Source organism: Musa acuminata, chromosome BXJ1-4 (genome assembly GCF_036884655.1).
Source record: "Musa acuminata AAA Group cultivar baxijiao chromosome BXJ1-4, Cavendish_Baxijiao_AAA, whole genome shotgun sequence".
NCBI classification, from domain to species: Eukaryota; Viridiplantae; Streptophyta; class Magnoliopsida; order Zingiberales; family Musaceae; genus Musa; species Musa acuminata.
In genome coordinates, this window is record NC_088330.1 from 30,679,520 (window position 1) to 30,695,771 (window position 16,252).

The 16,252-nt window shown below is 42.6% G+C and overlaps 2 protein-coding genes and 1 long non-coding RNA gene across 7 annotated transcripts; all 3 read left to right on the top strand.

Moving 5' to 3' along the window:
• The first annotated feature begins 292 nt into the window (after positions 1–292).
• Positions 293–5,004, top strand: LOC135652496 (DNA-directed RNA polymerases II, IV and V subunit 9A-like). The gene is made up of 4 exons (XM_065173463.1): positions 293–467; positions 555–630; positions 2,547–2,705; positions 4,729–5,004. Exons 1-4 carry the CDS (start codon positions 337–339, stop codon positions 4,810–4,812), a joined length of 450 nt encoding a protein of 149 aa, XP_065029535.1. The 5' UTR covers positions 293–336; the 3' UTR covers positions 4,813–5,004.
• A 1,307-nt stretch (positions 5,005–6,311) lies between these two features.
• LOC135652501 (uncharacterized) lies at positions 6,312–9,716 on the top strand. 4 transcript variants are annotated; one of them, XR_010502140.1, is made up of 4 exons: positions 6,312–6,535; positions 6,616–6,804; positions 9,242–9,296; positions 9,454–9,716. It is a non-coding gene; the product is annotated as an uncharacterized LOC135652501 (long non-coding RNA). The 4 variants fall into 4 exon arrangements; XR_010502139.1 differs by having other exon boundaries at positions 6,314–6,535; positions 6,616–6,737; positions 9,454–9,658; XR_010502141.1 differs by lacking the exon at positions 9,242–9,296 and having other exon boundaries at positions 6,313–6,535; positions 9,454–9,658.
• Positions 9,717–12,641: 2,925 nt separating this feature from the next.
• LOC135583724 (GATA transcription factor 4-like) lies at positions 12,642–14,337 on the top strand. Of its 2 annotated transcripts, none has more exons than XM_065173487.1 (2): positions 12,642–13,446; positions 13,511–14,337. In XM_065173487.1, exons 1-2 carry the CDS (start codon positions 13,072–13,074, stop codon positions 14,174–14,176), a joined length of 1,041 nt encoding a protein of 346 aa, XP_065029559.1. In that variant the 5' UTR covers positions 12,642–13,071; the 3' UTR covers positions 14,177–14,337. The 2 variants fall into 2 exon arrangements, with proteins under 2 accessions (XP_065029559.1, XP_065029565.1); XM_065173493.1 differs by having other exon boundaries at positions 12,646–13,422.
• The last annotated feature ends 1,915 nt before the right edge of the window (positions 14,338–16,252 follow it).

Sequence of the window (16,252 nt, forward strand, 5' to 3'; positions counted from 1 at the left end):
ATTTATCCAAAATGCTAATTATATTTTTGAGAAAAAGGAATGGATCAAAAATAATTATATTTTTGAGTAAGTTTTGCATTCTTTAATTAACATTCCTTTGCTTCATCGAGACTCTTAATATGAAGAAAAACACAAACCAAGATCAATCTTGTCATACGTCAACTTAACGACCAAAATCTACCGAGGTACATAAATATACTCCATGATTGATTGATTGATTAGTTCGAAATAGGACTTAGAAGTCAACGTTGACTTATCTTATTAGTTTTATGTGGGCCAAAATTAGGACCTCTGATTGGAGGAAGCCTGCCTTCAGTCACGTGTCTACCACGTGATATGCGTCCCCGGGTCTCGACTATAAAACCCGGCCATGGATCGCGATCCCAAGAAAAGAAGCGAAGCGGAGAAAGGTGGTTCGACTCCCAACGACGGCCGACCATGAGTACCATGAAGTTTTGCCGTGAATGGTAAATGAGTGCCCTATTCTCTCTGCCTCTTCCTCTCTCTTCGCGATGATCCATCTCTAACTTTCTTCTTCCCATTGTCGGAAACAGCAACAACATCCTGTACCCCAAGGAAGACAAGGAGCGGAAGGTCCTCCTCTTCGCTTGCCGCAATTGCTACCACCAGGTTCCTCGATCTCGGCTTCCTTTCGGTTTTTTTGTTGACGTTTGTGCTGTCGTCTCTCCTGCACTGGCGAGCCTCGCTAGGGTTTCTTTCCCTTTATATTTTCGGCTGTTTTTTCACCAGCATCATTCCACGGTAGCTATTGCGACACTATTGCGCATATACGTCTTCGACCTCTATCAGATTCTAATCGTTTTGGTGGAAGCGATTGGGTTTTTGTTTCGAAAGGGAAGTGTGAGGAATGAGGGAGGTAGGTCCGACCTTGGATTGAATATAAAAGCACATGAAAAGCTTATCAGTGTCAAGGCAAACGATTGAAAGTAAGTTGGTGCCGATCTGGTTCTGCAGAACCCACAAAAATTTGCTTGGAATGGAGATATATGATTAGAAACCAAGGACAGAGAGCAAAAGATCTTTAACTACATACATGTAGTAAAATGCTACATAGATAAAGATGGAAATGAACACATGATGCGAATCACAAGGAATTCACTCCAAGATGATTGATCTTGCTGGATTTGAAACATGACCCTCTGATAATCTAACATTATAAAATGCTTAAATAGATACCTGAAAATGGGCATAAGCTCAAGGTGCCAAACATTATTCGATACCTCACACATTTGGAGTCTGATGCTTCCAGTTACTACCGGATCAACATCTGCGTCATCACTCAGAATTGGATTTTATTTGCTAAATATTTTTTTATGTATTTTCTTGAGGATATTTTATTTAGTATAGAAGGATCAGTTCATCAAGACATATGACATCCTTCTGGGTTTTTCTTAGACCATAACCCAAATAAAGCTACCCTCAACTATGCTTCAGAATAAAATGTTTTAAATGATTGCTTTGATTTTATCAACATGATATGGTGCCAGGCTCCATATTTTTGTATAATATGTGATTAGGTACCAAACTAATTATATGCAAATCCCTCGTTATCAGTTTCTTTTTTATGTTATATATTGTCGGGAAGAATCAAGGTACTTGTTCTTGTTTACCTGTCCATGTTAACATGACATTTACCAATGATGATTTTCTTTTTGCTCCTTTTACTTTGATGGTGAATCTTCCACTTTAACTTTATACTTATATGGATATCATGGATGTGGACGTCACACAGTTCAGAATGTTTAGAGACATGTACCTTGTACCTTATCATTTGCCTAATTTATCCAGAAATTTGTGCAGACCTATATGTCATTTTAGTCCTCTCCTTTGCTAAATGTGGCTTTTTTCTTTCTAAACTTGACATAGGATTCAATTTCTAATCTGTATGGTTTATGAAGATTTATGAATGGCATTTCTTTAGCATCTCTGAGGTTGCCTAAAAGAAATATATTTATTACCAAAAAGGCTATTCTATGATATTAGAGCACAAAGAATTATTAGTATAATTTATGCTTATAGTGTATATATTCGAATACCAACCGCTACTGTCACACAAAAATAGTGACACATAAGCACTTTGGAGGAACAAATATGCAATAATAAATTTGTATAGGTTTTATTTCTTAGAGATGTTCTGCTATTTTTATGGTTTTGTTGTTCTTCAATGGAATAACTGCAAAGCTAATTTCTTTAATGAAAAATAAAATGATGAACCTTGTTATATTAATTTTAGTTGGGTATTTTAGATGGTTCACAGGCCAAGTTCTTCAGTTGAATTAGTGTAAAGCTCTTGAATTTGTTTCTTACAGCTCTTGGTTTGAAATTTCTTGATTTACCTAAAGATATTGCTTTCTTTGGAACTCAATAATGGGAAATGAAGAACTTGGTTAGATTCTGCCAAATTACTCAATATTTTGAAGTATACATACCTAGGTTAGTTTATCCCAAATTACTCGAGATTTTTAAGTGCCTCTAATATACAGTTATCCTCAAGTTTATGATGAAATGTACTTTTCAAAATGCAGGAGGTTGCTGACTATAGTTGTGTCTACAGAAATGAGGTACATCATACTGCAAGTGAACGCACTCAAGTCTTACAGGATGTAGCAGCTGATCCAACTCTTCCTCGTACAAAGGCAGTTAAATGCAGCAAATGCAATCATCCAGAAGCTGCTTTCTTCCAGGTCAGATCTATTTCACCTATTTTACTTTTGAGAATGCAAGATTTTCGTACCCTTGGAAAATGTTCTCCTGTGGTAATGTATATAGATGTGCTAATTGGCTATTTTCTTTTTGTTGCTTCGGTGAAAGACAAAGAGCATCTTGAAATCTCTTTTCTTCTTTTGACGGTAATGGAGTCCTGTTGTTGGTATGGATGATGGTGGTGGCATTAGTAGTGATAAAAATAAGGATATATGTATTGACAGCAGTAATTGTGGTGCCAACAACCAAGGTGACGATAATATTTACCACTATTATCATTGTTGTTGCCACCATCACTCTGTCTTTAACACCACATCATCATCATTTTGGCCATCTCCATAACCAGACATAACTATTACCAAAGATCATATCATCGTCATTTTCATTATGATGCTTAACAAGACGTGTCAATGTTCAGCCCTAAAGTACACATAAGGAAAGATATGTTATATCCAACCACTACAACATACTGGATCTAAACAAATTTTGGTCCAAGAATGCATGGGTAGTTATTTTACTACCAGTAATCTCACCAACATAGTTTCTAAAAGCAACTGGATGGTAAAAGTTTTTCCTGGAAGTACTTATGGTGTTTACTTTCATCTATCATTATTTAAAAATATTAATAAAAGTATAGAAAACATGTTTAGTGATTGAAAATGGGAAACTTTTTTATGAAATAACTATTTTCATAATTTTTATTTTTCCATGTAGTTTGAAATACTACAAAAAAAAATTTCTCATATTTTCTTTTTTACTTAAGCATGTCTTCATTATCATCATTACTCCATTCTCCACAATTTTTTGGCAGAACGACTATAATACCATGCCACTTCACCTCCACCATCACCATTACATCATGCCTTTGGTATTATTGTCAGTACTCCTGTCACCAATACCATCCTCTGGATGCTGTTGCTGTCCCCACCAACACTAATTAAGCAGCACTTCTCTTATTATTGAGTTTCAATGGTCATGCTTTGCTCCTAGCTGATGATGATCGTCTTTTGTCAAACTAAGTTCCTAATATCTTTGAGTTAATGTTATACTTTAGTTCATAAGATGTTTGTTATAGCAAATTTTGCTTTGAGCTTCTAATTGTATTCTTAACACTAGATACTTGTCCTCTATTGTTTTGGCTTTTGTAATGTATCTCTCAGCCAAATTTTTAGGTAGCCGCACTATCTACTTGTTTCAGTTATTCACCTTGTGGTCATTCAATTAGATCTTGGTGTTAATGCATTTATTCATCAAAAGAGGCCATGGAGAATACAAGAAGTTATGTATATATGTAAAAGAGGATGTGCATTCCACAATTACTTTGTGGCCCACACTGTAGGACGTCATTGTTATTGTTGCTTGTGTTGCATTGCGAGTAGGGCTCAGCCAATGGTGCAATATATGTAGGATGGTGCTCTATTTATTTGACTGTCAGCAGGAGAGATGCCCTGCAACCATTTCATGGATGATCTGATACTTAGCATTATCTTAACAATGTGAGATGCTTCTTTAAGCAGTGATCTAGTAGTGAAAATCTCTAAATGAATGGTAATTGAGAAATAGGCATTATTCTTATAGATTTACTAGAGGAGCAACTACTTTTGACAAAGAAGTTGACCAATGTTTAGCATGTTACATGTGTTTGTTCATAAAGGAACAGCTGCAGCTGTCATAGCTTTATTTTAGCAAGTTGTTTTTGCTGATTTAGATGTGTGAAGAAGGCCCCTTACTTTTTCTCTACATATTATAGTGCCCTAGATGGATTATACTACAGCTTAGTTCTCTCTACATATTATAGTGTTAGATAGAAGGCGGATAGGTAAATGCTGCTAATTACTTGAATACGAGCAAGAAAGCTTTTGTCCAAGTAATAACCCTTTCAGCTGTCATTTCATGAACAGACTATGCATTACTAGGTGCCGATTTAATTGGCTTACGTTTCTCATTCTCTACTCATTTTTATTCTCTATATAGCTTACACGGTATGGTGCCCAATGTTTGCAGGCTGCTAGCAGGGGAGAGGAAGGAATGACATTGTTTTTTGTCTGCTGCAACCCAAGCTGTGGCCATAGGTGGAGAGAGAGCTGAGTAGATACAAAACTTGCAGTTCTATTAGTCGATGATAAAACCAGTTCATATATAGTTGAAGAAGTCTTGTTCTATTAGATCAAACTTACATCTCAAATTTAATGATTGACGATCAGACAACAAAAGATGTATTTGCTCATGACATCCACTGGAAGCTAATGACTTACAAATTTAGATACGCACTCATACAAATTAATCAGAGGATTACAAAGTTGACATGTTTGAGGTTGGTGTTGGGGCTTCACATGGTATCGGTTTCCAGCCGCCCCTCCTGCAAGTTTGACTTCGACTACCAGTAGTAAGCTGGTGCGGTGCTGATTCTGGTGTTACTTGGTAGGTGTTCATGTGGCCACACTGGCGGCTGCTGCTTCGCAGAGGCCACGGCGTGCCACCCACCTCCTTGATCTTGGAACAGTTGCCGAGCCTGGCGGCAGCACGGTTATAGGCGATCAGCTTGTCGACGGTGCTCGATATGGACCAGACGCCCGACATCGAGATACAAGGAAAGGAAGGCTTGCATGACAGGTGAGAGAGTGAAGTTGATAAGTAGGAGGGCCATGTCTCCGGTCATTGCACCTTCTGCCAACAAATTGGAGCTCAAGGAGCAACACGAGAGTAAGGTTGACTGCAACTCATAATTGCTAATAGTTAGTACCGGTTATAAGCAACTTCTTCAAGCTACGTGAATGTGCTTCGTGACAATGGTCAATTTCAATATGAATTGCAGAGCTAGCCTACATGCAAGTTGTGCAGCATGCAACAAAAAGGATACGTTTGTGTTTGCTCCTAAAAGAGGGATTGTAGTGATGGAATCACTGCCGTTGTTCCTTCTGCTTTCGTTGTGCCCGGCCAACTGCCTTCTGCAGCTCCTCTCGGACTCGTCGAACTCGGAGATCACATGAAACCTGCATCATGTTTCAAGTCCAAAAAGAAAACCTCTGAGTTCTATCGAGGTCTTCAGTTCAACTTCTCACTACTTCGGTGGCGGAAGAACCTGCTGCACTGCTGACAGAAGCGCTCGGTGTTAGACTCCGAGCACCACGGCTCTTGGAGTTTTGGACTGCAGCTCGCACTCCTCCGCCAGAACCTGTCCACCTGGAGCCTCGGCAGTCGAAGAACCAGCAGCGGGCGGCAGCCGGGGTATATGCCTGTGCTGGGCTGCAGCCTAGTAACAAGAGGCGAGCCAAATATGTGAAGGAGAACACCAGTTCCCGAGCTCCCAGAAGTCCCATAACGGGACTCGTCGTTTCCATGTTGCTCTCCCAGTCTCCATCACTCCTGCAGCTGCTGCTACTACAAGTCACAAGCTGTTTCACTTTCTCGGACACACGGATAACGGCGGCTGCCTTCGCCGTAAAAAGACGCACATCACGCAGAGGACATTTGTCATGGGCTGAGACGTGTTCGCTTAATGGGCCGGTCTTGGATAACTAAATCTTGATCCGCAACCAATTGGATGGGTGACGATCACCCCTATAATTACCATTTTAGCCTCTACCGGATCGCTTTTCACCCACGACCGCGCGGATAGGCCCCGCAAGCTCTTCCAGTCTCGGCGAAACCCTAACCCCAGTCGAATTCGCTAGTTTCGTCGAATGGCGTCCAGTTGCGTGCGATCCATGAGCCGCCGCATCGCTCTGTCTTGCCTCGGGTCACTCGGTGTCAGATCGAGACCCGTCGCCGCCGCTCCGTGTCCGATCCGCCGCTTCTCTACCCTCTCCAGGTGAGTTTCTCGATTGGTACTAGGAGTCGTTTTTTGGACTCAGGTTTTAGTTGGCGCTTTTATTTGTGATTCGGATGAAGGATTCCTGTCGAGTTGGGGTGCTGCGGCGGCTCCCTGTTCCCGTTGCACAGCGCGGTGGCGGCGGCGAGGCTGACGTCGCGTTTGAGCGCCACCTCCCGCGGCGGCCGGGCTCTCTCACAGGGTATCCTCCGCCGCACCTATCCCGGACTCTAGTGCTGTCTTTGTTCTGTCAGTGTTTCCAGTTATCCGTGAGTAGCTTTGTTTCGAGCATTTAGTATTTTTGCTTTGTATCAAAGATTTCTTGCTACTAGTTGTGAATCTATTTGTAGAATTTCTACTTGTACGCTATGTTTCGACAGGAAAACTGAAGTCATCTCAAATTGGTTTTGATTTAAAACATTAACGAAGCCATCAATTGCTTAATTTGGGATGCGAATTGCTACATTACTCCGACTTTGACTGTTTGGAACTGTTAGTTGTACTTAAGACTCGATATAATCAATTTGTCAACCCTGTATAAGTGAATTTTTCCTGAAGTTGTTTGTGTTTCTTAAAGAAATATTTTGGAAGTCGCCTCTTCCTCATAATATTTCATCAAGTAGCCTCTTATGTGGTGAAAACTTTAATAAAATAATGCATCCAAGACTATCATTGTTGGTAACAGTTTGACATGCTTGAAACCCATTATTACCAGGTCTAATTAAACCAAACTTAATTAAACTACATATATCTAGCCAACAAATTGCACAGTTGATTGACCTGTCCTGTGTGCTTGGTGTTTTGTTGGTGTGTGTGGGGGTTTTGTATTGAATTCCCTTGCTGTTGGCAGTTATTAATTGATTATGCATCATTATCTACTTTTTATAGTCTTCCTATTAATGCCTTACAAAAATATCTTGTTCTAGTCTTTGTTGAATGTCAACCTTATGATATATGGTGCGGTTGGGTAGCTGTTTTCTGTATGTTCACCGTGTTCTTTCTATTGTTCACATTGTATCTCTTTGAAGTGTCACCTAGTTTTTCTTAATAGACTAACCTTGGTTTTCCTTAATTGAAAGGATCATGTAATTAACACTTTAACGTTAACTACTCTAAGTACATTTGGCCATTGCATTATATGAAGTAATTGATTGTACTTAAGTTGCGTATTAATTATTATTAAATGATTTATCTACTGAGAATTTTGTCTGCTATGTTGAGGATTGCAATTGCAATCACATCAAGTAAAACAAAGATATAAGCCAACTTTACTCCCACTGTCTTCATCGGGCTTCTCTTTATGACGCTTTAAATTTGAAAAAAAAATATTTTTTGTGTGGAGGTTAGACCTAAGAATTACACATCAAATAGATGCAGATATGACAATTAGTATTGTAGCACACCTTTACAGAGGGATATTATGGCCTAAAACCTCATGATGCATCACTGCTAGTGATGCTTGTGTGAGAAGCATTTACATTCTATTCATATGATGCTTTTGAGGAATAGACACCCCTTTTATTGTAAGAATTCTTTCATGATTATCTTTTTGTTTTGACAGCTTCTGGATTTGAAGTTTTAAGTTATGAGAAAAGAAAAATTAAGATATTTTATTAAGGCACTTAAAAAGGAAATATTGAGTGGAACAACTAGATTTTCTACAATGACTAAGAAACAATGTGGATCACTTGTTATAAGAGGAAAGAGAAACTGGATGAAGGTTGGCCACTTAAATTCATAATAGGGGTGGCTGGATCAGAAGATCAAAAATGAAAGATGACAGATGTGAAATTTGAATAAGTATTTCCAATCATGCGACTTGCTCATAAATGTTCTCCCTGGTGGGTTGGAATAATGGAAACTGACTTCTTGAATGAAGTGGAATGAATTGCATTTCTAATGCTAAGACAAGGTAGTTGGTGACATGTATGACTTGGCATTGTGATTTGTGATCAACTTTTGATGGCTTTTTTATCTTATACCTATCGACAGAGTCTTTCCTTCATGAATTGGATGGCTAGTTGAAAGTGGTCTTTTGTGGTTGATGTTTGGCTGCACGATCTTGCTTAATTTATTTTGTAGAAATTGATGTGATTATGTGTAAGTTTGTATCGGGGATGCAGTATCGGCTTTAGTCACTTAGGTGCTAGTTAGGACCTCATTACTCTTATCCCGTAGCAAAAATTCTATTTTGAAATGGTTAGGTAAACTGAAGATTTACAATGCTCAAGAACAAAAGCCTTTCTTGATAGATATGCCATTGTTGGGCCTATTCTTAGCTTTGTTGGAGGCTTTTGTTTAAATTATGGTAAAATATAGGACATTCTTGTGCCTGTTCACGGTTGTTCTGAAAGATTCTGTACAAGATAGATTCTACTTCCTATGCCTGAAAGTTCTCTACATGCTACCCTGTATCAACCGTAAAGCAAGGTGCTTTGTATCTGATTGCTGTGAGGAAAACCGGTACAAGCGACTTTGCATGTTGGATACACCTTTATTTTACTGAAAATTCTCTGAGTAAGTATAATTTTTGGGTTGAAATAGCAATGAGATAGCTAGAGTTGAGTTTTTGTGCAATTCTTGCACAGAAGAATGTCATATTGTTTCCTATTAATTTATTTAAGAGTTTTGGGAAATGCTAATAAGTTGGTTGCACTTTCAACGATTATTACAGTTTAGAGTATAATGACATTGTCCTTTTTCCAGATCACATTGATGGTACATGAAGCAAAATTGCTTCATCCTTTTGCTATTTTCAAAGGTTGGTCCATACTTTTGTTGTTTCTCATTGCTGCCATGGGAATTGCTGATTCATCCTTTTGTATATAGGACTGCTTTGGTATTTTTCATCTTCCTGTTCATAATTGAAATATTTTTTTCTTCTCTGATGAGTTTGTCCATTTGTATGTTCCATCCAGAGACGGGTCTTTCGGTCGGAAGGTGATTCTTGAAGTCTGACCACACAGTCGGAGTGTCTTTTACCTGCTCAAGGAGGTGGGAGGTGCACGAATTTGTAGAACTCGGACATCGATGAGTTCAAATTTTACAGAACAAAGGATGTTAAATAATTGCTGAATTCATAGTACCTCAATTCCAAACGACCTTCTATCTTCTTTTGTGCTGTATTTTTTTTCCCATCCATAATTTTAGTATGGTATGCTTACAAACCTGTCAGCTTGAATTAGGTTTCTCTCCAATTTCAATCTCAGGAGAATAAAGGAACTTGAAATCTATGGATAACTGAAATGGAGAATTCATTACTTTAGTTGCTATTGAAAATTAGTACTAGGCAATTTTTGAGAACTATAGTTATTGACTTACGTGTGTTGATGGATCGTCCTTAGTTACCTACGGCTCAATGTAACATGATGTTGTTTTTTGGGACAGATAAGTCAGTAGGTGGCTTGTCTGATCTAACCAATCTGCACTATTGAATACCTCTTTGTTTGAATGAATCGTGTGGTCTTGTGTACTCTATTGGTTCCAACTGTTCACATGATTTAATATCATGGTCTGGTCGGTTATCAGATGCGTAACCTTTATGAGAAACTAGAACATAAATGGTGGTGATTCATTATAATTAGCAATTTGTTTGATCCTGATCGAGATGTGTGACGCAGCTACTAGTTCAGTTCAGTTCAGGGGAAACATCTACTCGGTTTGGGTGTCTGCTTCTCATGCATGGTGGGTAGGTACCGACTTCCGTTGTGTAGCGTCGTAGCATCTCATCAAAGTTTACCAGCCACAGGTTGGTTGGTAAATTGGTAAACAACGTAGTGTGTTTGTTGTATGGGAAATCACATGGTGGTCTTTTTGGTAAAAAAGTTTCGATTATCCTTTGGCACGACTATTCTCGAATCAAATCCCCAAATGAAATCTTTACACTTGGAGATGGAGAAAAAAAGGTGATTTGATGATGGTAAGTTTCAAATCACCAACGATCGAAGGCCTTTGTGAATGTCAACCATGTCCCGCACATGGTAAGGTGTGTTTGATTACTGAGACTTTGGACTTCACATTGAGGCCACCTGCTCCTCCGACCAAGTTTCTTTTACCTCCCCGTTCTCTCTCTCTCTCTCTCTCTCTCTGTCAAGATGCACAGATGACAACTTGCTAGCAGTTATGGTTGCACCGAGACCGAGGTAACTGCCAGTTAAGCAGCATCAATGCCCCGAACACGCTGCCGAGCTGCCAATGGTGTTCAATTCTCAAGGGAAGAAAGCCCCTGTTTTCTTCCATCCAAGTCTCCTCCTATATATACACAATTCACCCATTGGATAATGTAAAAGGCACAAAAAAATTCAAATTCCGAGGACGGGAGCACAGAGTAAAGCAACCACCACGCAGATGGGTTAGAAAAGCCATGTCGGACGCCATCTACCGCACGTGCGCTCCACATGCTCTGCACACTGGCAGCTACTGCTGCTGCTGCTGCTGCTGCTGCTTTCGTCCGTCGTTAAAAGACGGAGAGGAGCAAAAGAGATCACTATGGAAGGAAAAAGGGAGGATTAAGAGAGAGAGAGAGAGAAAAAGGGTTTTCCCAGGCAGGCCTTCTGACGACAGCCACGTGCCCGTGGTCCACCAGAGGACCCCGCGTGGAGCGGGATGCACACCCGCAGCTCCATCCTTCGGCAGCTACCCGACACGTGGAGGGGTGTCGATAGCGACCGCCACGTGATGATGGGATTGTCCAGGGGCGATTTCCGAAGTCGACCGCCGACATCGACGCGGGTCTGCTCACCCGCGGAGCACCCACCACACGAACGCGTCATTACCTCAGTTCGTGGAGTTAACTTAATCGGATGATTCAAGTAAACAAAAGTGGATGAAAAGCGGGGGGAAGAAAACAAGGGAAAGGAGGGCTGGCACTCAGGCCCGATCACGTGTAAGCGTGATCAGAGGCCACGAGCGAGCACGTGCGGGGCGGGTGGGTGTGCGATTCCTTCCCCGCCTCGGGATCCCCATCGCCCTCACGTGATTCGATGCTGCTCCGCCCTCCACTGTCCTCTTCCCACATGACAGCCACGTGGATGAACACCGAACCCGGACCCACCACGGGCCCCGCCCGACGCGACGGCTGAGGGATCCTCAGATTGTCGACGCGACAGTGGCACATAAAAGAATAAAAAAAAGAAAGAAATAAATAAAAAGGTGCGTGGTCCTGGGCCGTACCGGGACCGGTTGTACAGCTGGCGGCCGAGGCCTCGTCCATCGCCCGGGTCCCGCCTCGGACGAGGTGTCGTACGGACCGTCGCGTGAGAGTGAGTGCGACGCCAGTGTGCGGTCGCCCTCGTGGCCCGAAGCGGCGGGGAGGTGCAACGCCAGCCGCATGATTGCTGGGAGTCTCCTCCTCGGAGATTTCACAGCTGTATCCAGTTGTCTCGCGTCGGTAGTTTTATTTCCTTTCCCCCTTTAGCTTCTCGGCCATGTCAAACATATGAGAGAGAGAGAGAGAGAGAGAGAGAGAGAGAGAGAGGGAGGTAAAGGAAAGCTAAAGGTAAACGGTTAGAGAGAAAAGGGCGGAGCTTTGGTCCCCACGGCGTCCGACACTACACATGTGTTACCGACCACTCGCCTCACCCACAGTAACCTCCACCTCCTCCGGCTCATCGGCCGCAGCACCGCTGCGGACAGGGAACAGGACGCGTCCCGCTCCATTTGCGCCGCGGGGACCACCACCTCCTTATCCGATGGACAGCGCCTGCGCTATTCCACAAGCCGCAAGCCGATGGGATCCTTTCGTGCATGGACGGCAGCGTCGGAACGCAGTGGCTGGCGCAGTCCCATGACGTACGGGTAAATCTTCCTTTAACGTCGTATAGACAGACAAACTCACCACCCTTGTATTCGTCCCCTGCTACTCCCCCGGCCGAGAGTCGGTCTCCGCAGTCACCGTTGGTAGGCATCAAGTTGGCCAACCCAAGTGCATGTCAATCAAGCCACATACAGCATGAACGTGGCCATGCCACATGGGCAGTACCTCTGACACAAAAAAAAAAGAAAAAAAAAAGAAAAGAGAAAGAGAATATATATATATATATATATATATATATATATATATATATATATATATATATATGACAAAACTCACATGGTAGAGGGATAAATATGAGGGGGCAGCAGAAGAGGAAAAAGAGAGGAAGCAGTGAAAGTAACAGGACTTTAAAGAGAGGAAGGGAGGTGGGGGCGGGACGAGACGAGGGCAAGGGATGGATCAAGTGCACGAGCCACGACTCCTTTTTTTAATGTGCTCTCCACCCGGTCCTTCTTCCCAGTCCGAGACCCTCATTACTTCCGCATCGCCATCGACATTATTTATCATTGGCCTCATCATGACCGGCTCCATTATTTGTAGCAGAGTTGCAAGTTAATGAGTGCCATATTGACCCCAATCCCATCGCCATTTCTTCTCCCTTCTTTCGCTCGCCCTCTCTATATCCACCACCACCGCCACCGCCACCCCCCCTAACTAGGAAAAGAACAAGATTAAGTGCCCCGAGGACCATCGTCCTTCGTTGCTCCCCTTCCCTTTGGCGATGGTTCCGGAGTGGGAGATGGCAACGGGGGTGGATTTTGGGATGGGAATGGAATTTGGATCCGGAGCTCGTTATTCTACCACAGCACCTGTTGTCGCGCCGCTTACTCCTACCACTAGCGCTACTGCCACTACGCCTGCCTACCTCTACGGGGCTCTTCCGCCCACCGCCGACGCCAGTCTCCGCGTCGATGACCTCCTCGACTTCTCCGACCACGATCTCTACGCTTCTGTTGGCGTCGACGCTCAATTCTACGCCACCACGACGACCGTGCCCGGAAGCGGTCCGCCGTCGGGACAGACGTTCTCCGGTCGCCAATCTCAGCACACCACCTTCGACCTTTACGTTCCTGTGAGGCAACCACCGGAGCTCCGAGTATGATCTGCACGCGCTTGCTTTAGATGAACGAGTGCTTGAAGCTTTTGTATTGTTTGTGCAGCAATGCGAGGACGCGGCCGAGCTCGAGTGGCTGTCCAAGTTTGTGGAGGAGTCCTTCTCGGACGTGCCTTCTTATCAGTCCGGGGCGGCCGTAATTGCGCCCTCGTGTGAGGCGCAGCTCCGGGCGGAGCAGTCGGCCAACGGCCGCGGAGCTCGGGGCAAGCGCTCGAGGGCGACCATCGGTGCCGTTTCGGCCGCCGCATGGTCCTCATTGGTGACGCCACCGCATCCACCGGCGCAGAACTCGCCTTCGTCTTCGTCCTCGTCGTCGTCCTCCGAGTTCTCTCCGTCGAGGCCGAAGGCGGGCGGTGCCGACAACGGAAACAGGGGCAGCAGAGGGAAGAAGGGCGGAGGAGGCGTGGGGTTGGAAGGCGGGGTACGGCGCTGCACGCACTGCGCGTCGGAGAAGACGCCGCAGTGGCGGACGGGGCCGCTGGGACCGAAGACGCTGTGCAACGCGTGCGGCGTGAGGTTCAAGTCGGGTCGGCTCGTGCCGGAGTACCGGCCGGCAGCGAGCCCCACCTTCGTGCTCACGCAGCACTCCAACTCCCACCGCAAGGTCATGGAGCTCCGCCGCCAGAAGGAGCTGCTGCTCCTCCGCCACCAGGAGAACGACCCCTCCTCCGCACGGCCGGATCTGCTGTTCAGCGACTATGGGGTTTGCTGAGCTGAAGCCAGGCCCCGAAGCTGCCCACGGCCGCCCGCCGGCCGGGCGGTCGTTCTCCCACCACCGCATTATGGTTCCCTTGTTTCTAAATTTGTGCCCCCAACAAATTCTTGGGTTTCTGTTGTGAAAGGGTCTTCCCGAATCGGACGGTTGAGATCTCATCGAACGGTCTATCTAGATAAGAGATAGGAGTAAAATAAACAAATGAAATGATGGAATAGGGGATGGGAAAGCACGTGACTTGCCGCTGCAAGTGAAGTGAAAAGAAATAAATATCTCGGTCACGTGATGACAACGGGGCGACGGTGAGGAGACGAGCAGTTGTTCCTCTCCCACCTCATGCATGTTTCCCCGGCTAATGACATGCAAATCCTATCCTTGCGTTCGGTCAATCATGGAGATGCTTTCTGCCTGATATAACGATTGGGTAGGGAGGGAGGGAGGGAGGGAGGAAGAAGGTAAGAAGAGGAGTGTCATTTACACTGTTCATCCCTTCGTTAATCCTCAATCCTCTTGTGCACGCCGACATGTTTATACGTATAAGGTTTTCGTAATTCTATAATAGAAATATTAGACAAAAATAAAGTGGTCAATCCTGTTGAGTTTGTCATTTCTCACTCGACCTGAGTAGTTTTCCTAGGCTTAAAATCCAAGAAAGTAAGATCACCTTCCAGTTATATTGGTTCAACTCACAGTAGTTACAATGGAGCTATAAGCACGCTAAAACTCCAAACTCAATTATTAACGACCACTTAGGAATCATAAGATCATAATATTCATCTAACAATAATAGAAGATCACGATATAGGTAAATACAGAATGATGATTTTTTATTTTTATATATTTTTTAATTCTCAATAAATTTATAATTTAAGAATTAATCATATATTTAAGTATAAGATTTTAAAAGTGCATGATTGAATGAATCTCTCCTTCAAAACATGTATAAATATATATTATCTTAATAAATAAAATTATTTTTTTTCATAACAAATTCTTATGAGAGCTTTTCTTTGCTTCGAGCATAGCTCTCTCTTCCTTTTATCTTAGCTTTATAACTTTTAATGCTTTCGGATTTTGATATTGTTGCATCAAAGATGAAGACGTGCTGACTCCTCCATACTAATCTCCTAGCATGTTTGGAATAGATCTACTCCATTTTGTTGATCTGATCAGCCTCCTCTAGTGATCGACCAACTTCTTCGATATTTCTTCATCATTGTACAATTATGTTTGCTAGGTGTACCATATGCTCCTACCTACTACTTTAGCATCCTCATCTCCTTTTCGTTAATCGTTTAACTCACTAGTGCCTTGGATCCACGATCGACCTCTCGACGATACTCCATTACTTATTATCATCTTTTCTACTACACCATTAACACTCGTGATCGAGAGAAGAACTCAAGAGAGAACAAAGAGATCGCCCTATTCTGTATATCTAGATCCTTCCTTGTGCACTTCTCAAATTTGATTTCCTTCATCATATTAAATCCTCTCCTATGCACTTCTTAGATCTCCATCATCGGTGCATTTAAACTAGATCATCAGTTGATTGGATTTCTCTTATTGAATTACAATGTCTTCTCAATATGTCTTTACATTTGATGCTCTAATTATTATTTTCATAGGAAACAATAATTCATCTTAACCTACAGAACTTATATCTAGCAACTCTAATCCCCTTTAAGCTCTCTAAAGATGACAACTATATATCTTGGTGAGTACAATTCACCAATCTTGGATGTGATCTATTAGGTTGTATTGATGACTCTCTTAGTTGTCCACCAAAACAAAATCCTAATATCAAGAGAACCTATCATAATAGTAAATCCGGATCTCAGGACTACAACAATATCATTTTATTCTATAAGACATTCAAGTCTTATGTTGGCTCTATAGTATTACTAATCTTTTCATATAGCACTATAGTAGAAGCATGGTCCAAGTTACCTATCACCCTCACCAATCACTCTTGCACTCATATGCTAATTTTTTTATGTACTTTGATAAAAATAATATAAGAGGAATGTACTATTATTGATTATATACAAAACCTAAAAGTTATAATATATA